At 41.1% G+C, this 27616-nt stretch overlaps 1 protein-coding gene across 1 annotated transcript in view; it reads right to left on the reverse strand.

Annotated features, from left to right (window-relative positions):
• Window positions 1–27157, reverse strand: part of VPS13C (vacuolar protein sorting 13 homolog C) — a 220119-nt gene extending 192962 nt beyond the window's left edge. Inside the window, exons 1-10 of the mRNA XM_019504366.1 lie at window positions 27008–27157; window positions 26584–26627; window positions 20248–20290; window positions 17398–17493; window positions 16599–16700; window positions 14445–14507; window positions 6277–6342; window positions 3989–4098; window positions 2773–2832; window positions 939–998 (exon numbers count right to left, since the gene is read on the reverse strand). Of these exons, the coding sequence (XP_019359911.1) occupies window positions 939–998; window positions 2773–2832; window positions 3989–4098; window positions 6277–6342; window positions 14445–14507; window positions 16599–16700; window positions 17398–17493; window positions 20248–20290; window positions 26584–26627; window positions 27008–27107 (744 nt within the window). The 5' untranslated portion in view covers window positions 27108–27157. The remainder of the gene's footprint in view (window positions 1–938; window positions 999–2772; window positions 2833–3988; window positions 4099–6276; window positions 6343–14444; window positions 14508–16598; window positions 16701–17397; window positions 17494–20247; window positions 20291–26583; window positions 26628–27007) is intronic.
• Window positions 27158–27616: the final 459 nt, after the last annotated feature.

Genomic DNA, 27616 nt, shown 5'->3' on the forward strand with positions numbered 1-27616 from the left:
TCGATTTGACAGCTCACTGAAGTCAAAAGTCAGTAATAAGTCAGCTTTCCTGTTATGAATTTTTGCCATCCAAATATTTTGCACCATTGATGTTACCTACTTAGTTTCCATATAAATGTATGCTCCAAAATCTGTTTTTCCCTTTATTGTAAAAAAAAAAAAAACAAACAAACAAAGACTTATTATAATACAGGATAAAGGAAAAAAAAGTAAGGCATCCCAAGCTAATTTTGATTCTAGATATGATTTCACTGTTTTGCTCAAAGAATTTATATATAAAGAGGTAAAATCTTTGTGACTTGTGCTAAATTTTTGTCGAACTTTTGAAACTGGCTGTGCAGTTGCCTAAAGGAGGCTCAAGCATATTCCACAGAAATAAAATCTTAGGAGGGAAGAAGCTATAAGAAAGGACAAAAATTAGCATAATATTTACTTTAGGAACATCAAGAGATTTCTAAATCTACGTCAACTTCATCTAACATCACAATCTAACATCACTTCTACTGCCCCATAATATTTTAACTATTTTAGTATAAACATATACACACATAGCTACAAGTGCCAGGAGCAGTACAGATTACAGTAAGAGCAGGAAATGGTTACTTAAGCCTGTTCTTTGAAAGGTTCATTGTAAATCTACACTTTAATAGGATCCTTGAATTAAGAACAAGCATCAGCCCTTTTGCCCGTTGAGTTGAAGATAATGTTCTGTAATTAACCAGTGATCACAGCTCTACGTCACCTTAAAAGTTAAGGGGGAGGAAAAAGAAACAGGGCAGGGAATTAACCATTAAAAAAAAAGAACCACAAGTTATTCTACTGCAGGCCTCTTCCATTAGTTTAATGAACCAAAATGTTACACACCCCATTCCAGTTCTTTTATTAGCATGGCATAGTTCAATTTTTCATTCTTTACCTAATAAGCTTTGACATTTTACCTTGTAGATGATTTTTGCAGCTTCGTTTAAAATGCAAGGAGTCCAGTTTTCATTGGCTGTCTAAACATTTAAAAAATAGACAGCATCTTTCATTAATTCATCTTCAATTTAAATGCTAGGCATTAGCCTCTGTCATAAAAATGTAGAGCATTTCAAAGTTTATGATGGTAACATAACACTTAAGTAAAAACAAACACACAAACAGAGCAGGCAAATCTCCTGATTGCACATATAAGCTGTAGGCACAAGCTGGTCAAATCAATTTTGTTTGTCTTGAATTTCTGACCCCGTAAGTTACTGCACCATAGGTTTCTATCGACTCTCCTCCCACCAAAATAGATGTTTTGATCTATTTTACCATAAAGTGACTCTACTGCTAACAATGCAACATGGATGTTTATAACTCATTTAGGAATTAAACCAGTTGGTAACAAAAGGTAACACACATCTAAAGCTGTTCAAAGATTCCTGCTGTTACGGTCAAGCTGGGAATGATACAGTACAAATAAACAAACCAAAAACTGTTCCAACTTTAAAGCAGTGCAATTTTACTACATTTGTATCAGTCACAGCTTGCCCATACCTAACAATCAGATTGTAACAGCTGGTGTCCTTTTAAAATGTTTCCCCTTTGCAATGGTTCCAAACATACATGTGATCATATCCTGATCCTGTCAATATTTTGATGACACTTCCAATCTCATAATTCCAATTTTGGTGGAAACTTAATTGGTCTGTTTGAATTTGTGGACCTCAGGATTCTAGTTGGATTTGCAGCTGTTTGAGTATCAAATGGTTAAGCCCACACTGTTAACAGCTAAACTAGAGAGTACAGACTACAGAGTTCACCAAGCTAAGACTTATCTAAAATTAGGGACGGACTGAGGGAAGCTGAGAAACAGCAACCCTTGCTTCCAAGAAGCATTAATTTACCCAGGGGTCCATGCCCACAGATTTAAAAACTACTAGTTTAGACCACATGTTGAGATTACACCCGACTTTGAAGGGAGAATGTAGACCATTATCAGCACTTAGGAGGCATGCAACTGATCCATGCTAGACATATGAAACAAGCTCTTCAGGCCTTCTGACCAAGGCAGGCCTGGAAAAAACTCACTGGTCAGCACATTTTGATCTGCTCATGCAGTGAGATTAGGAAGAAAATTTCCCTAGACAAGGCAGGCATCACTGTACATGGCTACCATCATTTTTTCTTTTTTAGCAGCACAACACATCATAACCATCCTTTTTATCCAGATTGTTTCAGTACTGGTTGACCAAAAGATCCCCATAGCCAGGGACAAGAGATCCAGAATTTAAAAAAGAGAGCGTACAAATGCTCTTAAACAGGTTTTACTAATGTCAGAGATGAAATTTAAAACCTAGGATAATCTGTGGATTACACAGGTCTTTCCTTAATTTTCTGCCAAGCCAAAAGACCAGGTCCTACATTAGCAGTTAACCACATGCCGAAGAAGTGCGGTATTGTAGAATATTTGAAAATTCAAGTGTCCTATTGCAATATTCATGGGAACCCTTGAACTTCTGCAGTACCAAGGCTTACTGTAAAGTTAAGTGTCTCTGCAAGAGAAACAGTGTCACTTGCACGTTAACATAAATGCATGACACGTCCTTTTGTAAAAGTCTGTGAAACCCACAAAGAAAAATGTGTCCAAGTGTAGATCTCAGAAAGCCTCAATATTAGTAAAAACAGTATTTGCATCCAAGTTTTCAATTACATGTACAATACTGTAAACACAGACCCAGTATTCTTCTTTTCTGAAACTGTTTAAACCATTTTCATTGCAAAATAAATCAAATACAAGAATGTTACCAGTAAGCTTAGTTCTCCCAGTGTCACGCCCAAGGACAGTGGCCGAAGTGGATCTGTGATCTGTAACACACACAAACATTTAAATGTAGTGGCTGTTGCATGCATTTTACAGCCTTGGAATTTAATTCTTAAGCCTGCTGTCTGCATTAGTGCAATTAACTACAGCCATTATAACAGTGATACAAGGAAGAGATATCCAAGAAAGCCCCTCTACTTTAGCTCTCAGGCCTTTAACACCCTGGAGTTCCTTTCACATTCATACCGTTAAATCTGCTCTTCCTAATCAACCTACCCCCATTTTTTTATGCACAAATACCCAACTGCCTCCCACCATTGTCTTGGTTTTATCACTATGCTCCTTAAAGATTCCTGTCAAAATATAACCTTCAGAGAAAGATCCTGAAATAAGAACATTTGAAAATAAACTGATGCTGAAAACAGATCAAAACATTTTTTCTATTTTTAAATGTGCATCTTCAACTGTTCACCTCTCACCCAAAAGGATATAGCTTAAAATCTTAGGGCACCTATACATGCGACAGATCTCTGTTCTGATGTGTGCCAGTTAGCATGCACTGAGGGCAACTCAATTAATTGAGTCTATTGTGAGTCTGCTCGAGCATACTAATTAGCATGCTCCAGCAGCCTCTGTGTCATGTGTATTCAGTGTCCCCACATTTTGAAATGGGGGTGGGGACACTAACTAAAATGAGTTTCAGTTAAAACACCCCAGAATGAGCTTTAGTTAAAGTGCCCCCCACCACCATTTTGAAGCATGGGACTCCGAATACACATGACACCGAATCTGAGAGCCCATCTAATTAAAGCACCCCAAAGCATGTGTATAGATGCCCTTAATTTTGTTTTTTCCATTAAATTGTTCCATTGTTGCTCACGTTAATACCAAGTATACTCAAAACTGTTCTTCAAACAGTTATTTTGTTCTTGGCATAGAATGTTAGACATGGGCAGACATGAAAAGTGATCCACTGTCCAAACTGAAGGAAAGTAATCACACCACAGCTTTGTTTCACCATAATTAAAACCCCCAGTATGATTAAGACTTTATAAGACCATCTGATAGTATAAGCTTTTTCAAGACTGTTAAAATCATTTCGCTTTAAGCTACACGGCACAACTGCATATTGCAACTAAATCACTGTCACATTACTCCTTCACTGAAATTTGGTTTAAGTGAACAAAGCAAAGTACTTACATCATCTTCATATTTAATATGAATTCCTGTGATTTTGACTTGGACATTTTTTATAACCTGAGTTGCCAGCTTTTCCAAGAAAGTATCTTTTTTCTCCTCCTTGGGTTTGTCTAAAAGAAAAGTTTTCAAATGTCAGCATTCTTTGCATTAATTTTGTTTTGCTGATCAAGATGCCAAATTTTGCTCAGCACATTTCAAAAACTGCACACATCCTCACATGCAGTTAGCATTGTGACTTAAGCTTAGTCTACTTGGTTTAGAGCGCTTTTCAGGATAGGAAGTTAAATTACTGAAGCAGTTTGTTTTTTAATAAATAATAATAAAAACAAACAAAAAACAAACCAAATTTAAACCATTTAAAATTGCCAGTTCACAACAGTGACTGTCTAAATCCAAGCACTTCACAGTCCTAACGAAGAAGGTCACAGCAGACTCTGGGGTGCCAGAGCAGAAGCATGACTTCCGTTTATCCCTAGGAAATGAAACTTATTCCGACTAGTCTTCCCAGCTCCCTTCTCCCATTTTTACACATGGGATTATGGTCTTGTAGTCCATAGAAACTCTGCTTATACTGATATTATCAAAATGGGTTTTGGTAGGGTGGTTTGGGGTTTTTTTGCTATCTGTGTGTACTATTGTGTACTACTGGTACACAAGCCTAGTTATCTTTCAAGTCCATGATTCAGACCTGATCTATGCCCCAAAAAGTTACTGTTCAAATTTTAAAACTTTACACCGTGGAAAAACAAAAAAAGCCAATGCAACTTCTCCACTGTAAGACAGTACTTTAAAAAGTGCCTCCCAGTTCCAGCAATGAAGACGACTAAGGGAAAAAAAAAAAACTAATGCAGCAAAACAATTCGCTTCACATAAGTACTTTTGAGTGTGAGTGAAGAAGGCTTTGGTTGACCAAAGGCATGGTAGTTTTCACCTCAGGGTACATTTAAAACTAAATTAAGTATACATCATGAGCGTTCTTAAGCCTCAGCTCACTTCATCGGATGCCAAGAAAGCAAACTATACATTTTATTTAGTTAGTCTATCAGGTGCAAATATGACCTACCTTCTACTTGACTTAAGACTAGCACATACAACCACCTCTTTGGTTGATCAAGCTACAGGAGTGCAAGACACTTGCATAAATTTACCATCTTCCAAGTTAACCACTAAATTAAGCAAAGGTTAAGTGCACAGTTCAGATACAAGGTTGACACAATTACTAAGTGAACTTGGCAACTTTTCAATGGTGAATTCAGAGCTTAGGATACAATGAAATCTAAGATGGAACCTATAAACACTAGCAACCTATACAAGCCAAAAAATTTCTATGGTCCCTGCATGTGTTACAGGGAATTACATATATTTAGTCTCTATAAGCAAGAAACTTTCTAACATGGAAACAGAAAGGAAGTGTGGGGCCTATTTATACCACCATGTACATATCCCAGATAGTTACCATTGTGTGCATCTATGTGTATGTATGCCTGCTCACACACATGCAGGGTGTGAGCACCAAGCAGAGCAAAGTGGTGGGTGGCAGAGGGCACCAAGCAGAGAGGACCTGGGAAGTTCTCCTTGTAGGATCTGTCTATGACAAACTTCTTCCTGGTCCTGTGCAATTCTTAGACTGGTTTCATTGCATCTCTAGACAGAACATTTAAGTGCTGAATAGGCATATTCAATATGAATGGCGTAACTCAGGTATCAAAAATAGTTAATACACTGATGTAACCCAGATGGTATGACAGATGGTTTCTGTTTCCAGTACTCAAAACTAGCTCAAAATAGTATGGGTAACAATAGCCATTTAACTGTTTTGACACAAGAGAGGATATGTTAACCAATGCTAATTATTACAACTATATTTTCCTGACATTTTGTACCAGCTTTCTGTGATTGGATATCAGCATATTATGCATGTTAGGAAGCAGTCTGTTCTAAATAGTTGGAAACAATTGTGGTAATGACCAGGAGAATAGTTTCCCACCCTACCACAACCACTACATTAAACACATGCCTCTACATATATAAATTCAAGAACTTCCATGTTGGCAAAACTGTATCACAAGTGAAACTCCTTTAAACTCCTTTTTTCTATATTTACTGGAGGTTTAGATTCAGAACACAGGTTACTCTCCCCTAAGCCTGTTAAGTTTTTCCCCTACACCAAAACCAATAGTTTCTCCTGCTATATACCTGAAAATGAAAAGAATTCAGACCTCTAACTGGCTTTCTATTAAAAAACAAGTGATAAACAACATACTACCTAAGAGGCTTATTTTACCTACCTTTTGAGTGATCATGACTTTTAAAAGGTTTCCTAAAATGCTTTTTGTGTTTTTTATGCTTACGTCCTTCTCAGTGCAAGCAATTGAGAGAAAAGGATAAATATTCAAGTTAGTAAAATTACAAAACAAGCAGATGTAGCAGGAAACATGCAACATGCTTATTCTTTTGGGACTATTCTGTATTGCCAGTTCTTTGATCTACATAGTTGCAGATTTATCCACATAATATTATATCAGTTATCAATGCAACATGTTACTTCTTTTAAGCCAATAATTTTATGGCCATTTCACATTGACCCAAAATCTTCTAGTTTCCATTGTAGAGCTGGACTTAGAAATATCAGTTGCAGTCAAGGCAGCCAAACCCTGATGTTTCTTTACCTTTGCTCCTTAATGCAAGTTTTCAAGAGAAGAGGAAGTAAGAAACTACTGTATGAGATGATTAAGCTCTTTATGAAATAGCCTATCAGCTTTCACCGTTAGTGTGCTTGGTTAATAAGTTATAGGAGCCATTAATTATTATCCAGATAAAAGCCCAGATAAGACAAAAATAAAAAAAACCACAACTCATGAGTAGGAAATTATGTTATTTTTCTGTAAGAGTTACGACAACCTAGATGCAGAAAACCTTCCTGACAACACTGTGAAAAGTAACCTTTTAAATGGCCTCTGACAGTTATTTTTTGGTTCAAGGCTCCTGGACAAATAAGCAGTTCTCCCAGTACAAAACTGGGTATTTACTAACATATACTATATATAGAGGAGGAAGGAAACTTATGTTAAAAAGCACTATCACTTCCATCTCATACCTTGAACTTACACAACATTGACGTTAAAGTTTTAAATGAGAAGTATTCATAAGCTCATCTCATAACACTTACACTGAAGAAATAAAGAACACAAAAATAAATTTAGAAAAAGTAACCATTTAAGTGTATACAAAGTATAACAAAAATGTTACATGTATATTAATTGTTCAAGAAACTAAATTTGTAGCATTATAATGCACCACACAGCCAGAAGAATCACTACCACTAGCTATGCCATTTAACCTACTGATCACTTATGAAACTGATATTTTTGTATCTCTGGTCACCAATCTGTATTAATTTCACAGAGCAGAATCCCAAATAGATTTGGGAATTGCCCTGCTCCCACATTTCAGCCCCACATCGTAGCATCTACTGAAGGAATGCAAGGCAGTGTGAAGTAGCCTGGAAAAGATTATGAATTAAAGGATTACCTGTGGCAGAAGTTTCGAGTAGCAGCGCCTAATCCTTGGCCTATGGGGTCATACATGCAGCCTGTGGGCCTCCCTGTGGATTCAGAAATTTGGCAACAGGAAAGCAGCAGCAGCACTAATTGCTGTTCCCAGGCACTAGATTTCTAGACTTGTGGCATGCAGGCTGAATGATGTGACCCCTGTATGCCAGACAGGACTGGAGCACAGAGGGACTCCCCAGCTGTATCTATCGCATGGGGTCAAGCTGGCATGCAGCCAGATCTGGTACACACGTTCAAGCCAATGCACAAAATTAAGCCTGCGGAACACCCCGACACTGGATCTAGCTTGCAAACAAGCCCTGGGCCTCTCATCCAGCCCACACGATCTTAAAGTTGAGCACAGCACTGATTTAGAAGAATGGATGCGTTCTCTTTGGGACAACAAAAATAAAGACAACTTCTCTCTGGAGAACAGCTTTGGTTTGTGTTCTTATAATGAACTGTACCACAAGGCAAGGGTCTGAAAGAGCCTCTAGTAAGATGCTGGTTCTTTTTTAAAACTGCTCTTATCTCAGTACTTCTGTTCATGGACTCCCAATTAAAATTTAGCAAACTTTTCAAAAGCAAATAATTGCATCAACTCATGCACATGTGCATACATCTACACTCTCTCTTTCCACAACATCAAAAGCACAACATACCTAATGTTGTTTAAATACATAAATTATCCACTTCTATGCCTTCATAAGTTTTAATTACTATTATGGTCAACCTTAACTTCAAGTTTCCCCAAGTTGGTATCCGTTTCAGAGATAACGGAAAATCAGGGTTGCCAAATGTCCAGAAGCTTATGAATACTGAAGAAGCAGCTGCCACCACCAGGGCTGCACTCCGCCTCCTGCCACAAGGCTGAGCTCCATGGGGTGGCGGAGCTGCTTGGAGCTCAGCCCTGGCTCTCCTTTGCCTCCTGCCACCAGGCTGCTTCGAAATGTTTCGAGTGCTTTCATTTCACTTCAAAGCTATTTGTTTCGTTTTGATTTCACTGTTTCAAGCTCGAAACATGTTGAAACAGCTTTGAAACAAAACTTGGTGAAATTTCACACAACCTTATTTTCTAGCTCCCTGCTCAGCCTCCCGAACTATATGTGCTCTTGCTGCTGCTGTCCTCTGCCGTAGCCACTCAAGTCACAGGTAAGCAGACAGTAGTTCTTCATTGGGAGTCCCTGCTGAGATGGGGAGATCAGGGCCAGTGAGGGCAAGGTTGGGGAGTGGGTATCAGTTTGGCAGAAAGTGGAATAAAACTATTGCTGCAGTCAAGCAGGGTTGCCAATGCAAGTTGGTTTTTGTTTGTTTATTTTAAACTGACCAGGTGTTTTGTTTTTTTTCCTGACAAGAAAATATTTTCCATCATGTTTGATGTTAAACTCCTAAATCTGAACCCAGCCTTTGGGCAGAATTTGGCAAAAAGGTTCCATTTATATTATGTAAGACATGTCAGTAAAAGATGTGTGTCAAATAAATAAGTAAATAAATAAAAATTGTTTTATGTTGGTAACCCCGTCTGTAACATCTGTAATTATTTAATGTTTCAGTTAGATGCCCATGGGAATTGCTTTCACCTTAAATAGGTCAGTATACATCTCTGCTGCCTGCTTCACATGGACCAATGATAAAGAGCACACAGAACTGCTAGTTACATGAACAGGACAAAACTGTTAAAAAATAAACTAAAATGACAAAAATTAAAATAAATAAGTGAGACACCACACATAAGAGGCCCGTCTACAGAAGACACTTAACATCCAGAAGACTAGTTCAACTGTGCATTAATGCAGTAGCAAAAGCCATGCTAATGCACAGCAGAATAAATGCACTGTGCATTAACATCATGAAAAACCCATTCAACTGCACTAATGCGCAGTAGCGCCAATTACAGCTACTAAGTAGGGGTGCGTGAAATGGACCGTATTCAACTCTGATTTAGATTCAGCACGGCTAGCGAACACTGCAATGCTGGGGCAGATGAAGTGTCCCACAGGAGCGTGGGGGGGGAAGGCCGCGTGCTTGACAACGAACCTGGAAGTGGACCGAAACTACTTCCGGTCCACTTCCAGGTCTGCCAGGGAGCCCACTCCAGCTCAGTGATCAGCCACAGGGGGACCCTGGATGCCCCCCCCCAGACCCAGGAGGCACTAGTCACTGAGCTGGGGGACATGGGGGCCCCCCAGTGTGCTCCCCAGAAGTGCTTCTGGGTCTGCTGCTGAACACATTGGGAGTCCCCTACACTCCTGTGGAACGTTCCATCCTCCCCAGCATCCATGAGCCACCTGGTACCTTGAGGTACGTAGAAAAAACATTTAAAGCTGTGCCTATGTCCAAATTAACAAAATATTTCCCAATAGATTTGGAGGGTTCCGATTTGATTCAGAGAGATTAAAAGGCTATCCCAATTCAATTTGGATTTGGAGATTTGGCCACCAAGTCAGGCTGAATCTCTGCCAAATCAAATCAGAGACTGAAGCTTTGCACAGCCCTAGTACTAAACTCAATACACCATAATTATGGCACATTAGTGAACATGTAGATATGCCTACACACATGCATACCTTAACACTCTGATACAGTCACTCTCCAGATTTTCAATTCATTTTTAGTTTTAAGGGCCTACAATTTATAAAGCAAAAGCTAGTTTAATGCTCATTCTCTCTCACAAACCTTACCGTTTTGTTATTGAAAATGGCAAGTGCATGCAAGGTAGATTTATTTAGGGAATGAAAAAAGAGAACAGCCAATATAAACATAAAACATAACTGTAAGAAAACAACTTCATTTGGCAGCCTATCTTTATTAATGATACATTCCCACTTTTCATTCCATCAGCTTCTCCCACTTCAGTTTATTTCAAAAAGAGTTGTTAAATAAGACTTTAATACAGGTCACCTTGGCTGCAAAGTGGTTATCCAAGAATAAACCATTTCACCCTGGGACAAAGTGCAATCATACAGAAATCAATGCCCATTGTCCCAAAAAAGAAGTGGTAACAGTTTTTCCAGGATATTGCGAAGTATGTCTGTACAGTTACCCCCAGAATACATCACTGAATGTGTGGCAGAAAAGTAGCACTGCATTCTGCCATTCTCTGTATCCCGATCAGAAAATGATATACATACACACCAGAACTCAGGGAGGGGGTTGTTTGATTCAGGACAAAACACAGGGACAAATATAACTTCTGTCCCTAGCCTTTGTATTATAAAAGCCTGAGACCTCCACATTGCTTCACTAACTTTAATAGAGCTATGTCCATTCTACAACAGCTGAGGCCACCTGCTTCATTAAATGCAACTGGCTGTAATAATGTGGTGCCACATTGGCCTTAGAATAGCAATTCTGAGCACACTTGATAAATATTGTTAGAATGAAGTCAAGTGATAATTAAACGAAGACATTTTCAAAGACAAATAGCAGATGCAGTATTCCTCATTGTAAAAATCAATCCAATTTGGCTGCTCAAATACCATTAGATACTTGAATAATCTCCTTGAAAGAATGACTTGACAGTCTCCAATGCCTTTCTAAATGCCATTTCAGAGAAAACTATTACGTCTGTTGGCAGTCTTGGCCATTTTCAAGGGGCCTAAGCCAAACTGCAGAAGTGCTGCTAAGCAGAAGGCCCAAAACCTGTTTCTGAGTAACCAGTGTGAACCTTTGACGACTGAAACTCAAGCTATGCTAGAACCTACTCACACTTTGTATTGTTAAAATACAAAATACTGATGACAACTGCATAGTGCAAGAGGATGCACGTTTTGTGGCTGGTCCTTCTGAAAAAGAGAGAGAGGCATCACTTCCAGCTTAACTTACTATATCCCTGGCGATTTTAAGCAGGCTCCCAGTAGTCTGGTATGTAGCCATGTAAAATGTCTATCCTCAGATAAGTAGGATTGTAAGTATTTCTTTTGAAATTAATTCATATTTATGTGTTGGACTGACAACAGAAATGCTTGGGAAAAGGTCTGTTACTATGAGGCAAGGAGTGGGAAGTTGGGGACCAGGTCATGTACTGATCACCAGATATAGTCACCTTTGCTCCCATCTGGAAGGGTCCAGTGGGTATCATCACCAAAGCTAACCCCACTGTGCATCAAGTGAAAATCCATGAGGCAAAAAGAAAAATCCAGAAATAGTTCTACTCCTCACAGTTTAACTTCCCTTCCACTCTTTTTAAAAGAATTGTGATTATGCTATATTATTGATTGGATCCGTTAGGCCTGTCCTTTTGTGTTGTTTTTCAGGTATTATTAATATGCATCCTCTGTATTTCAGAATTTTCACACTACTGCTGGCTCTTATACCCCTGATGCAAGGAGACGCCCAAGAAGGAGAATGCCAAAACTTCCACTCAGGCCTACCATTTTATGAGCAAGGCTTTCAGCGTTCTGGTACTCCATTATTGTTGGAAATTACCAAAAGTAGTGCAGTATGCCACATTTAAATCCCAGACACTATATTTCAGAATTTCTGGATTGGAATCTGCCTAGACGAAACCTAGAATTCCACAGTGGTGTAAACAAGTTAAAGGAACCAGCATACAGTGTACTGATTACTTGATCAGTGCATAATTCTACTGGGTGCTTAGGAATGATAGTTCAGGGTAATGAAAATTGGGCTTATGCCAAGTTGGTGCTCGCTGACTATTATCCAGGTATGGGCATAGTAGCCCATGCAAATTTAAATATAGGTCCAAATAATGAACTATCCTACGGTGCCTATTTGCCTACCAAGATGCTCCCCACAGCAAGCACAGTCAAGACCTTGTCCTGGATGCTAACCATCCCAAAGAACCCAAATGACATCCTAGCCTTACAGTTTAAAATTTGACCCCTGTTTCCAATGATTAAATATCCTGATTACTGGCAACTAAATTGGTTCATGATCCCCAGCTGGATTCCAGCTGGCCAATTCTAAGTGTCCCTCACGATCACTAACAATTCTTCTCAGTTGAACTTTACTTGGGGAATTGATACCCCGCAGGCTCAACATACTGCCACTTACAATAAAAGTAACACTACCTTTATGCAAACATGTTTTGTAGTTAGCCCTGACAGGTATTTGGAAATTTTGGCATCCCAATGGCACGAGAAAAACACAACTGGCTACAGTGTGTGGAGAAGCATGTAAAATGACAGCAGATGCAGCAGTAGTAAAAACAGATGTACAGTTAGACGTGGGAATTCAGCCAACTGTCTGAGCAATTAGCATCTCAATCAATTTGTCATCCATGTTGATTGAACAAGAAAAACCCCAGTGCTTAAGTCTTATATGGCCCTTAGAAAGGGGTTGGGGAAAATGGTTAAGAGGTGAAATCCTTGTCACCACAGAAAAAAGAAAGAAAATATTAGCTGACAGTTCCTGCAACTGCAGGAACTGGGATGGAAGTGATCAATTCCACCAATTCAGAAGTAATGGCAAATAAAATAAGTACCCTAAGATCGATCCTGCAGAAAAATCAAGACTCCCTTGCAAAAAGGTTTATGCACTGGTTAGTCATTTAAAACTGCAGATGGCAGACTTAAGCCAAAATCTAAGTAATACCCTTAGCACTGATAGTGCCAATCTGGCAAAGGCTACCTTGCAGCTAGGAGTGAATACCTCAGACAGCCCTTATATGCATACAAGTGCAACTGCAGCAATATGTCACTGGCAACACTGGAATCAACCAAGCCTTAGAAGGGAGATATACCTGAAGTCATCAGAAGAAAACATGTGACCAACCCTTGGGCAAAATTGATTACATCAGGACTCAATAATCACCATACACACTAGTAGCTATCCCAATAAATACCCTTGGTACCATGTCAATCCTTTAACACTAGTCTGGAATCCCATTTTAACACCTTTGCAGATGTGACAATTAACTTAGTCAGCAAGTAAAGGAAACCATGAAACAATTAAACAAGGCATGAGGCCTAGAAGGAGATAAGGAAAGACCATATATTTAATAATCCAAATACACTGTATCATAGTTTTATCTGACAGTAGCAGTAGTAGTGATTGATGTAACTAAATGTATTCAATTTTTCTCTGGTATAACAGATTTTTGTTAAAACGCTTAATTTGTAAAAGCAAAAAACAGCCCAGAGAAGATCAAAAAGCAGTGGTCCCCAACCACTTTATGGTGAAGATCACTTTTTGGCCCCCCAGGATCTACCCCACACACACACACACACACACACCCCAGGCTCTGACCCCACTCAAATTAAGGTAAAGAATAAAACAGAAACAGTATACCACAATGGGGAAGGAAATAAAATAAGAACCTCTCCCTCTTTCCGAAGGATATAAATCCCAACTAACTGACACCTTTTAAGTCGACAAGAGATCTGGTTCAATCCAGTTTCAGGGAAACCAAGACATTTAAATAAGACCAATCAGAGGTCATTAGAAAGTTAAAAATGCCTTCTATAGACATTGGGTACAGGCTAGAAGGAAATTTGGAGAATTCAGATTTAAGAACATCTGCTGCCAACTTGCTGCTCCTCCTGCCTCGAGTCTCCCTAGTCGGCGTAAGTGAGAATCTAAGTTGTGCTATCACAGGTAGCCAGATAAACGTAGGGATAAATGTTTGTTCTCATGTTTTATGGTGCACATAAATAAAAGGTTGGGCTGTAGACCTGCCTCTTCCTCTTATCAGTAGCTTAACTATAAGGTTTCCTGTAAGTTAGATAACAGGTCATGTTTCGTAATTACCACCCTGCTTTCAAAAAGTGCCCTGTCATTTTAAGTAACCTCTTACAGATCTGGTAGTTGAAATCATTTTAAGAGTCTCTACAATTTGTCTATTTACCAGAAAATCTGATTAACAAGCAAGTAACTCATGATGGCCCCAATTCTACTTTTAGCTGCCTTTTAAAAGAGAAAGATAATTAACCATGCATACCCACCAGGCTTGATGTCCTTGTAAACTAAGCTCTGCAAGCCATACAAGGGATCTTGTGAATGATTGCCTTGATCCACATGGTAGCAATAATCAAAAATGCAAAAATTTTGGTTTTTTAATGAAAATGTACTTTAATTTTCACTTCAACTTCATTGAACGAAATGCATGACTTTCCAAAAGGAGTTCAATTTCTCCTTACTTCAAGATCAAAGGAAACACTAAAACTATTAAGTGCATATACTTACTTTAGTTCAGGAGTGGCTAACCTGCAGTATGTGCCACACAGCAGATCAGTGAAGGGACAGGCAGCATGGCAGCAAACAGTACAAGTAGCATAAAGCAGAGCAGTAGATGTGGCAGAGGAAGAAGAGTAAAGTGACACTCAGGAAGGGTGCAGGGCTAATTTGTGGCCTGCCTGCCAAAAAAGGTTGGCCCCTGCTGCTTTAGTTCATATTACATCTGATCTGTAACTAACAAGATGACCAAAGACAGAAGGCAGCTTTTCATTGTCCCCATGCAGTTCTTAGTTCTTCAAACACCTAATTTTTTTTATTATATAAAATGGCCTGACTCCTTTAAACATCCCACCACATTTATTTCACTTTTGTAACTATAGCAGGGGTTTTCAACCTTTTTTGGTTGGGGTACCCCATAGAGCAGCAAAACTGGAAGTGCCACCAGCTTCTCCATGTTACTGCCACATAACCCCTAGGGCCTTCCAAAGTAACACTCCCCCCACCCCCGATTAAAAGCCTCTGAACTATATAATTTCCACGTAGTTGTATCTGGGCTCACTTATTTGTGGATTCTTTTTTGCAAACTTTGGAGATTCTGTTAACTTATTTAAGCTGGTGAAATTTGCTTGGGTAAGAACAACAAATTCACTAGTCATAACAAAGCTGGTATTCAAGCTCCAGAGATGAAACATGCTAAAATCAAGGCCAAATACCAATGAGATTCCTACCAATGTCCCACAGGGCAACTTAGACAAGTACATTTCCAGTGCCATTTAAAGTTTCTCCAAGGGGCCTCCCTCCATCCCCAAAAGAGAAGGGCTGGTGAGGATCAAAAAAGGTACAAAAATGTCTTACAAACTGCTTAAGCCTTTTCTCCCCTGACTAAGTTCAGTGTTGCATCTCTTACAGGTGCAGCAACAAATTCCTATCCTAGTCTCTTTTGTGAAAGACAAACAATCATATTACTAATTTAAACAAACACATCCTAAGAATTTCTTTCAGCCTGAACAAAGCTTTATTGACAGCCACAGCCATGAGGAAGGAGTCTAGCTACAACAGTAGTAGCAAGATATTATCCTATCTCCTCTCAGAAAAACATTTAAAAAATTCTAATATTTTAAAAGGAAAGTTAGGTATATGAACAAAATACCTAAGTTAAGCTTTTCTCTACGTCCCACCATAGCATGGCTAATTCTATAAGGAACATCTAAATAGTATTCCAGGAGTGAACACAAATAAAATACAAATCGGAATTTATAATCTTTGGTCCAAATGGATTTACATAATGGAAGGAGAATTAATCAGTATGCAGTGTTTTCTTCAGTTTTCCAACATTACAGGAACTTGTAAAAAAGAATAAAGGCCTCTCCATTGTAAGTGGATTTAAAACATGCAAATTAAGGCAATAAGGTAATAATTCAGAATGGGATAAGACAGCAACTAAATAGCAAATCATGAAGCCAATTAGTTTTCTGAAGTGCAATTCAGACTAAGTATACTTTTTAGTCGCTTTAAAAAGAGAGAGAGGAAGAGCTGCTGCTCAAGAATATGCTGCATGAGCCTTCACAGATATGAGCTGCCTAAATCCCCCTAACTTTAACTCTGCTTTATTCATGGTCAAAGCTGGAGCAGTTTTGCTCCTCATGCATCGCAGAAATAAAACAATTGCATCAGTATCTTTTGCATATATTGTATACTGGATGCTCAAACTAATGATAGTCAATGTGTCTTAAGCAGTAACTACAGGCTCAGCTAGCAGGATTATATTTTCATTTTTCCAAGAAAGTGTCATTCTTCAAAGACGACCAATAAAACCAGCAAATTAAAATGTACAAGCTGTGAGGTCACAGACTAATGTCTATCTTCTCCAATACTATGTGGAGTGCTTAAAACTTTTTCATTAAATCTGTAAATAAAATTACCTTTTGCTGATGCTTTTTGCAAGGCTTCTTCAATTCTTGCAAGTTCCTTTTGTTTATTGTCCTGTAAAAATTTTTCTTCTTTCTCAGCATCATATTTAATGCCTGCAAGAGAGTTTTGAACATATTTGAAGTTTTCATGCTTAAAACAACCTATTCTAATATTATAAAAGCCTTAGAATGTCTGTCTGTCCGTAATGCTTTATTCACGCTCTGACTGGCTGTCTTGGCAGCCAATCAGAGAGCTCTGGATGGACAGGACAGACGGTGGAGCACTGCCGTTACACTGGGGACTGAGGGGCCGCACCTTGCAGGCAGAGGGGAATGGCGGGAACCAGAGCCCTGCCATAACAGAGGGGACAGAGCCAGAGGGCAAGCCCAGCCGGAGCACCACCCCCTGCCCCCCAACAAGAGCTGGCAGGGAGAAGGGTAGGGGGAGAGGACTTACTAGAAGCTGTGATGCATGAAAGGTTGAGAACCACTGAATTAACCCATTCCAGGGGGGAAGAGAGAAAAAGCTCTCAAAACCCCCAGCATCAGATGTAAACAAAAAGGTCCCTTGAAGCTTTTACAAGTTAAGCCTAGCAATGAGTAACCAATATAAGCCTAAATGCTAGAGTGAAAAAAACACCCCACAAATACTTTAATATTGTTGTTTCCATTGGGGAACAGACTTTAAACAAGTCAACCATGCTATTTAACAGTTCTATTTTAGTAGTAATTAGTACAGCATATCACATAGTTATGCTTTCACATTTCTCAAACCATTTTTTTTCCATCATGATTTTAGGATATTACTTACTTGCTCCTGGAACAATGAGTAGATACAAGTTTTCTAGAGATGCAACTACTGCCTCACCATACAAATTCTTCCAAGGAATTTTCAGAGTAAGCTTATCTAAACAGATTAAATACAATATACATTCAGCTTTTTAGACTACAAGTGAATGAATAAACCTAAAGCTTTAGTTTGAACTAAGGCTCAGATACCTGAATTTGCTACCCACAGTCTGAGATTATGCAGGTATTAAGCAGATACACATTTGGGAAATTCATCAGTTCATAAGCACTTCTGACCCATATGTTTTTGAACCCCAATGCCTCAAGTAACAAAGTGCAGCAACTAGACCAAGAGGAAGTAAAAGGTTACTCAGAAGTAAGACCACATTTTAACAACAGGGGCCTGAGACAAGTTTTTAAAAGCCATTTCAGTGTGGAACAATAGCTCCAACACGCATGCATGTTGTATTCCTGTAGAGAAAAGATTCTAACTTGGATATATAGATTAGTAGAGTAAGAAGCAAAAAAAACACTAAAGTGAGAGATTCCAGAAAGCTATAAAAAAAGTTATTAAAAAAATATAAACGATTTTAAAAGAAGTTCAAATTGTTTAGGCACTTCTATGTATGCATTTTAAATTTCCAAGAGTTGATACATTAGTGATCACTCCCAAGAACAGAAATTAATTAGCATGGATGAAACCCCCCCATTAGATTTAAGTAGCTTTTACTTTCCCAAAAGAGTTCCCACATTAGTGAGGTCCCTACTGACATGTTTCAGATGACTGAGGTCCTCTAAAACAGGGTTTTAAATCATTCAGGCAACATTTTTCCAACTGATTTGTTTATTCCCCAGCAAGAAAAGGACTAGAAAAAGTGTGTGCAAAGAGCCATTTAGAAAAGTTTATCCATATGAAAACAAGTGCAAGACAGTTCTACATTAAGACCTGAAGTCTCACTTAGGGCCTTGTTAGAATTTATGCTTTGCTGTAAATGTTAATCAGCTCTGTTGGTCAGCTTAGTAGAACAGTCTCACAGCAAGGCAAAAAAGCTTCTCTAGCCATCCTTCACCTGCACAGCTGTGACTTGCCACTAGGGCCAGCAACAGACATTAAAAAAGCTGGAGCCTGAATTGATTCAATCTTTGCAGATTAGTCTAACCTGGCTAGACTGAATCAGCTTGCAACTACACAGACATTCTGTCTGGACTGAGGAAATGCAGGCACATGCCTACAGCTGCTCAGGCCAGGAGCCAAAAAGGTGCTAAAGCAGCCCTCAAATGCAGGGAAGCTGTGCTGGGGGTGGTGCATAGCCAGCCCTGGCAGTAGCTCCAAGTGAACTGCCCAGGACAGGGTTTAAATCCCCCCTGCCTGTCCCATTAGCATCGACCCAGGCCAGGGTCCACCTGGGGCTACCCCTTCAACACCACAGCAACAGGGCCAGAAGCACAGCAAAATGCCAGCCAGCATGGTCCCCAAGGGAGAAGGGGCAGGGAGGGGGACTATTCTGTGTGGCAACAGTTGGAGTGGGCAGACCCTGCTGCAGAGCCCAGGGGCAGAGGGGGGAATAACCCTCCTCCCTGCCCCTTTGACTCAGGAGGCGTTTAGCCACACCCCAGCTCTGACGCTGCAGCAGCAAGGGGGGAACACCAGGCAGGGCCCAGTCCATGCCAGTGGGACAGAGGAAGGAGGGGCGGAGAAGTAAACCTATTCCCTGCCCCCTTCTCAGGGCCAGTGTCTAGCCAGACCCCCGTCCCTCCCCTGGTTGGGGAATAGATGGGTGGGGCTCCCACCAGGCAGACAGCAAGCCCCCCACCATGGCAGTTGCAGCAAGACCAGAGAGACCTGGGGAAGCAGCTTCTCTGGGGCTGTCTGGCCTCACTGAAACTGATACAGCAACTCCACACTGTGCATGGGGCTTTCAGATTTCAGCCCTGCATTCAGCACAGAGCTGCCACAGCTCTACAATATCAAATGTTTTCCCCGAGGCATTCTGGTCTAGTCAGACTGTGGGCGTTCCACACAGAGCAGGGCTATCAGGGCTTAAACCTGGGGGGCCTGCTCTCAGTGCAGAGCCACTGTGTCTGTTTCAATTAAACGAGAAAGACTAGGGAGTGGGGGTGGAGAATAGCAGCTTCCCTGGGGCTCTCTGGTTTCACTGGAACTCCTGCAACAACTCCACACCGAGACCAGGGCTGCCTCACTCTGTGCAGAGCAATTGTGTCCATTTCAGCAAGACCAGAGAACTCCAGGGCTGCAGCCTTGGAGTTTGCTCACTGAGCGCTGGCATCCAATCCTTCTTTCTCCAGAGCTCAGGCAGTGCTTGCCACCCTGCACACAACCCTGGGCTGCTGGTGGGGCCAGGCACTGCCTGAACTCTGAGGGACCCAATGCTTTTTCCTCCAGAGCTCCAGTATCGCCAATCCCCTTACACTGTCACCAACAGGAGCAAAGCCAGTAGGGGCAGCAGAGGGGAGCACCACAGCCACCAAGTCCTCCTGGGCTGTGGCGCTCGCACTGCCTGACATCCCTGGGGGGCAAGGTACCATGCCCAGCCCCACAGCACCCAGCATCCCTGCTCATCCTGAGTCAGAAGGGGCCACTGCATTCTGAGATACTGGAGGAATTCAACTCGAGAGGAACAGCTGGAGGAAGAAGTGGCTGCAGAGTACTGGAACAGGAAGAAAATTAGGCCGATTGGAGATAATCCTGCCCTGGAGTAGCATAATTTTGAACTGAACAATAAGTGCTTTAAGACACTTGAAAGGTGTAAAACTTGCAGCCAGACCAAGGGTAAAGATCTCCAGAGGCCACTTAAGTGTAACAAGGCTCTTACTTTCTCAGTAAACCACTTGTGTAGTGATAATTACTTACCTATTTGGCCAACTTTTACTTTAAAGGGCACATCCAATTCACTCTGTTGGGAGAAAAGTAATTGTAATCATAGTTTCAGAATTACCATCCATTTTATAAGTTAACTAATTTTGCTAGATATTATACGAGAGAACTTTAGTCATGTTACACAAAATTCTTCAAGTAGATATTAGCCTTAAACCAAATTAATCACAGAGAAAAATATTCCTTACATTTAAATACATTAAGAGTGCAAGGGCAGTGATAATCTGTGAAATTAACCAAAAATAAAGTTGAGTCAATTAACACTACATATAGAAATACTTAATGTATTTTAGTAAAACTGCAAACTGAGGGAAGCTATTAAGAGAAAAAATTAGCTATCCTAATAACTGTCTCTCTCTCACACACATACATACCTTCTCCCCCAGAAGAAATGGGCATGACTCATTGTCTACTGTGCAATACCATGCCTAAACATAGTTCTACATTATTTTAATATCTGTGACTTCAAGCATATCAAGCTACTACTGTACATAATCATGCATACATTTCCAGTATATGCCAGGAGAGCTCATTTCCAGGAGAAAACACTTACTACCTTTCTTTTTCATATAAATAAATGAATAAATAATGATTAAGAACAACTATCCAACCCTTAGAGCTGGGAGTCCATAAAGAAGAATCTGCTCCAATTTCAAACTTAAAGACAAAATACACATGTATTTACAGCTGTATTCTAAACCAGGACTGTAAAACTCATAGCCCAGGGGACACATGCAGCTGGCAGCATGTTAACTGGCAGCCCACAAACTCTCACAGAGGTACTGCTCCCTGCAATGCTCCTGCTGTCTATCCGTGTTGGAGTCTTCCACTGCCTCCTCCAGGCTTCTTTTTTCTGCCCCTACCCCAGGGGGCAGACCAGTGCTGCCTGCAGGCACCTGGGGAACCTATGCATCCTGCATGAAGCAGCAGACAGCTCACACAACGTGCAGCCCCTAAATGCTCAGAAATTGGACAAGCCTGTTCCAGACTATCAGGGCATAGTCAGGAAAACATTTCAGCATTTGTTAAATGTCAGCACATATTACCCCCTATCGATTTCAATAGGACAAAAGGACTCCATCATGAACAGGATCATTTCCCAAACCAAGGACTGTGAATCACCCCATCACCTGCTATGGCAGATGAGAAGTGGCAAATCAAGGTTCCATTAGCTTCTTTTAAAAGAGAATTAGTTGCAACCAGCATCATAGAAAAATATTAAGTTGTAGTGAAATGCCAGAATACAAGTAACTTACGAGCAGATCACTGCATCTAGGTGGATCAGCTTGCAGGAACAGCTTTTTCATTTTTTTTTTTTATAAAAACTTTCAGAATAAATATTTATAGAAATTCTATCCTGCAAAGAGAATACTGCCTAGTTTGGTGGAAAACCCCTAAAATAACTTGCTTTCAAGTACTCTACATACTTTTAAAATGAGACATTAAACAACTTCCTCTATAAGCCTGCCCTGCCAAGTCTCCATTGTTCAGATGAGAACAAGCTGCTATTACCATTTTGTGTATTTATATGGGGAGAACATTTTTTTTTTTTATATTGTTACCAAACTTGCCAGATACCTACACAAAACTCCTCATTAATGCAATGAAGGGAAGTTCTACATAACACTCCCTACTAAAATTGTCAAGAATAGACTACGTTCATGAACCCAAACCATGAAATGACAAGCAGCTAATTCAGACTCTTGGTTCCATTTAAGAAACTGGACCATGCAAGTGTTATCAAGAACACTTGATAGTGTTATCATCTGTGGTTTGTAAAGAACCAGTTGTGACAAAGTCAAAAAGGTTTAAATTATACCAATTCTAATCCACTTTAACTAGCCTCAAATATTAAAATTTACATCTCGTTATTCGAAACTGAGAACTGTATTTTTCAATTGGCACTTCAGTGTACTACACAGATACTCTTTTATTTCCCAAAAAAATTTCAAAAACACCTTTGTACTTAGGCATACTGGTTTTAACAAGTCAGAGAAGAAGAAAGTATTTTTAAATATCTCAAGGATCACATAAAAACCAATCAAAGTCATCTCTACTAGGGAGACTGGTTTGGAGGCAAATGTCTTAGCACCCCTAAAAATTAAAAACTGTTAATCCTTATTTCACAAAATCATGTCCCACATGGTAAATGGACACAAGTCAACAATGTTACCCAGGGGCTTTCAAGCTCTTCACATTGGTGTTTACATCACCTTAAAATGGCTGAAACAAATGTGCTGAAACTACACACACTAAATCAATAAAGTTTCACAAAAAGTTGATAAGATTCCCCAACTGCGATTATAATCTTTAGAAGTAAAGAGATTTCCACCAGGTTTAGACATCTTCTGAATTGCAGGTAAAGCAATTTAAACATGGAACATAATTAATATTTTAAAGGTCCAAAATAAGCTAATAGTTTTAAGTAAGGAAAGGAAAGAAACAAAAGACAGAAAAGCATCCATCTATATAGAACAGCAAGTACTGCTTCACTTGCAAAGGCTGATGAAAGTACAGTAAAACCCTATGTTAATATTCATTTATAATAATAAATTGAGACCTCCTAAAAGTCTGGACTGCTTTTAAGAGATGAATGGCTAAGAATGAATTGTTCCAATCTTCTATCACTAGTCTGCTTCTAATATTGTTAGCTCTCTGTAGTTATGGAATTGCAGCTAAGTTAGGTTTTTGTGCACTGTTTTATTTTATATACATATAAAATTTATATTTGCTCAGAAATGGACTCCACAATCTATATACGCTCAAGTGATGTGGACTTCCAGTTCTCTAGCTTATATTCTTTCTGCCCTTGCTCTGTAACTAGGTAAACTAATAAACATTTTACTGTAGTATACCTTGACTATACATCTTTCCAAAAGAACACTGGTGTCAATAGTTGAATTATAAAAGTAGAAGTTCCATCTAAACTATAATCATAAACTTTAAAGCCACCACAGGCAGCACTGGTTCTCAAAAATTCTGTTTATAAAAAGTACCCATGTCAAACAATAGGGACCGTTTCAGCTAGGCTAAGGAAAAGCCCATTGGCCTAGTCCTGTAACAAGATCAAAACAAGGGCCTTTCATGGAGCAGTTACAGACAGAGCAAGAAGACAGCACTACAGATACTGTTTAACATCTACAAGTTTTGAGGAGATCTTTGTATTCAAGTCAACAAGCATCATTAAGATCCCCATCATGGATCAAAGTTAAACCCAAGTAGATTGTCTACATACTAAAAAAGTCCAAAACAAGAAGAGGATTTAGAGTAGATCTCAAGTTTCAGTTACCAGAGTTTCTCCTAAGCCCTCATAAAACACCCAAACACATAACTGCTTCAGAAGAATGTTGCAACTTGCATCAAGATGCCTCATCCCCATGCAAACCACAAATAGATATAGTTAGTCACTGCAGCAGAGGCAAAAGAAAAAAGAGGTGGAAAAAAATTGCAAAACAAAGCTCCACCCAAGTCTAAGGGGCCCTAAGTTAGCGTAATTAAGGCATTCTAACTTCTACAAGAGTGACACAGAAGGTTCAGCCACCTGACTGCAACCTAATAACCGCATGTCCATTCATGGCTGGATATATGGGGGACAGACAGCCTCCCATACAAGTCCAGAACAAGTCTCAAGCTCTTATCTTTGGAAGTATAGCAAAAAGGCCTCAACTGTTCTTCCATCCTGCTCTGGCACTGTGTCAGAGTAAGTACCCATAATGACATTACACTTCACAGTACTGGAGGTATGTACTCTAGAAGCATTTAGAAGAGCGTGAGAATTAGCAGTATGTTATAGATCTCCAAGACAAACCTAAGCCATATGAAGAGATACCAATTCTATCAAAAATTTGGTAGCTGGTTATTCCATTAGCCTCAGACAAACACAACTTAAGAGATGAGTTTCATTTTTACTGTCCTACTAACTACACTTGCAAAAGTTAGTGGAATGTGCGAAACAGCACCATTTCCTTTCAACTTCTGGCTCAGCCAAACAGTGCTTCGTTTCAAGTTTCATTTTGTTTCGAAAACACTGTTCCATTTTGTTTAGTTGAAACAGGTTTGCTGTTTTGATGCTATTTCAATGTTTTGCCCATATGCTATTATGGGCAAGCACAAAACTGCTTGTAACTTTGCCATTTGGGGGCAGATTTGGATGAAAACGTGAGGGATGGTAGTTCCTTCTGAGGGTATGAAGCTTGCCAGCTTTCAAGGAGATAGGTGCAGGGGTTTCTGGGAAACTACACCTCAAGTTGCTGACAAGCAAAACTCGTGGTGTGTGTGTGTGTGTTGTGTGTGTGTAAGGCGCACCCTCACTGGTGCTGGGGCCTCTACATGACACAGTAGTGCTGTCTCCTCCTTTCCTACAGCCTCATCTCAGTTCAACACTTTAAATAACAAGAGGTAAAATAACTTAGTGAGCAGCAGCGCAGTAGCAGCAGCAACATCTCAGGCAGCCAAACTGTGACAGAGCCCTTCTTTCCCCTCCTGCAGGAGTTTTTTCTCCAGTGCATGCCAAGGCACACCCTCACTGTGTCCTTCGCCTCCTCTTCCCCCTCCCTCTCCTTACTAAAATACCTAAATACATTACAAATATAGGCAAAAATATAAAGGGCTGCATTATCATGCATATATAGAAAATAAAAGTATGTAGGTATTTGCAATAAACAAGTCAAAATCAATTTCCAGCCAGATCCAGAACTGTATCTATTGCCACACAGTATAGCAGCAGTGGCACAGAATGAGTTCTTGGTTTGAACTCTAATATTCCAGTAAAACTCTTTCAATATTATTCAAGTAAATGAAGGAATGTAAAGAATGAAAATGTGGTCACAGTATTTTCTATATAGTTGTGAAGAAGAAAATATCTTCCCTGTCATTTCCCCAACCTACCAGTACTACTACCAGTGACCAGTGTGACAGTTTGTATGTGCCAAAAAACAGTCATACAGGCTTAAAGCATTACTTACACATTTTAAAATACTTCATTCAAAGCACACATGCACACACCCTGTAAGCTCTTCTGCAAAAGGGCATTCACTGAGGAGGATCCCAACACCAAAGAAGAACCCCACTCAACAAAACTCCATGAAGAGCTTTGTTGATGCCCACTTTGACCACTGCCACACCGAGCAGTCCCTCAGCTGCACTGAGGATTCAGCTACAGCTCTTCAGTCCCGGCACCCACTGTACAGGCCAGCCTCAAAAGGAGAACCTCTGGGCCTACAATTTCTCACTGTGATTAAAGCCAAGGAGGCTCCACACAGACACAAGGACCCATCAGATATGCAAACAGAGTAAGTCTAAGATTGGAGGTGAGCATCCATAATGTTAATGACTTCCTGATGGGGTCATCAAATACAACCAAAAGGTAGTAAGTTTAAAGTGAACCAAAGTAAGCTTTCACACAGCTTCTACTTGAAGTGTGGAACTCTTTGCCACCATAGGCTGTGGATGTTAACAGTTCAGCTACATTCAAAAAGGGATTGGACAAATTCTTGGAGGAACGGGGCATCAGTAGCTCCTGAGCACAAAAGTTAGGGATACAGACTCTGAACTGGAACTTCCTAGACCTTAAATCCTAAAGGCTACAAGTGGGAGAGGAAGTGGTGGGGGACCCTAATCATATCCAGGTCACTCTCCATTTCAGTGTCCATTCTCTGCCTCCATGACACAAGCCTGGTGCCTGGAGACCCTGGGCCAATGCCCACAAGGGAATGCTACAGGCCTCACTTAGCAAGGGAGGTCACTAGATAGGCAACAACTGAATGGTTGAGACAACTAGGCATAACAAGGACAGGAGTGAGGTCAGAGGTTTAAAAACAGTATGCCAAGGGGAGACACCGAGCAGAGCACCCTGGACAGCGCCCAGTGGCCATCACAGGAGTCCAAGGAGCCAGTGGACGTTGCCCAGTGATGGACCTCATGAGGGAAAGGAAAGCAGCCCAGCAGACTGGACAAGATGGAGCTGCAGCCCAACCCAGTCAACAACAGCTCTCACGTTTTTCTCCAGCTTGGCAAGAATATAGAAAGGACACGGGCAACACAGTTAAACTATCTTCCTACCTCCAGTTCCTGACCCATGGGGTGGGGAGGGAGGGGGCAGAGATTAGACCCACTGAGGAAGACTCATCATGCAGTTGTACTTATTCAAGCCTGAGCACAAAAAGTGCCCCAGGATTTAAGAAACAATCACTGGCAGTTAAAAGCAAGCCCTCAGTGACCAAGTGAGGAGCAGGAGGCCCCATGGCCCAGCAGCTGGGGTGCAAGGGGAGGCCTTGGAAAGGTTAAGAGTCCTGGTGCTTTGGGAACACTTACAAGGGCATTCTCCTTTATCTGCAGGTTATCCAGCACCACATTGCCTACAAGACACAAGAAAGGAGCAGTCAGGTCAGCTGCAAGCCCAGAAGACACAAAACTGCTGCAGCCAGGCTTGCACAGGGGTGCAAGGCAGGTTGGGGACTATAATCAGGCAGCTAGCACTAGCGTATGCCTGGGGGTAGGGTCCGTCCATGTATGTCTCTGGCTGTGGGCACTACATGGGCTCCAGCACCAACCCTCCAGCAGCTCCTTCCCCTCCCGGCCGTGAGCAGGGCTCTGCATCCACAGTGCGGGGGGAGGGGGAGGAAGAGATGCGTGGGCGAGCCCCACAAGGCTCCCTCCCCCACCCGTGAGGGGAGACAGCCCTCCAAGGCTCTCAGCAGGTGCGCGGCGGGGGAAGGGGAGAAGGAGCCGCTCCTACCACCCCAGATGCCGAGCTTGAGCTGGGACTTGTTGAGATTTTCCACGTAGGCACCGAGGAAGCGGTTGAGCAGCTCCGCCACCACCGACTCCAACACCATGATGATGGCGGCGACTCCAAACCCCACTCCCCGCTCCCGAGACGCGCGCGGAGAGCAGAGAAATGCACGCGCAGCGCCCCCCGCCCCGCTCACGTGACCGCGGCGGGCGCGTGACAACACAGCCGGCCTCGCACTCGCCCCGCCCTCTCCCGTGAGTGCTCCTGGGAGCGACGGGGTGGGCTTGGGCGGGTCCCTTCTCCAATCCCGCCTAGGGTGACCTTCGCCCGCGCGGCTCCGGCCTCGGCGGGCACCCTGGGCTGGGCTGCGGCGAGGAATAAGGAAGCAGGAACTGGGGGCGGTGAGAAGAGAGCCAGCTTCGGCCTTTTCCTTTTGAGGGGAGCCCGCGGCCTCGCCACTAGGGTGGCCACCGTGGAGGACAGGCCGGTTGTCCTCTGTTTGAAGAAGAAAAAAAAAAGGAGGCTCTAAAGGCGCCGGGTTCTGTATCGATAGAGGACAAGGCAGCAAAAATCTGGACTCTCTATTATGATGACGCCTCCCCCCCCCCCCCG

Source organism: Gavialis gangeticus, unplaced genomic scaffold (genome assembly GCF_001723915.1).
Source record: "Gavialis gangeticus isolate Ggan-Ray unplaced genomic scaffold, GavGan_comp1, whole genome shotgun sequence".
NCBI classification, from domain to species: Eukaryota; Metazoa; Chordata; order Crocodylia; family Gavialidae; genus Gavialis; species Gavialis gangeticus.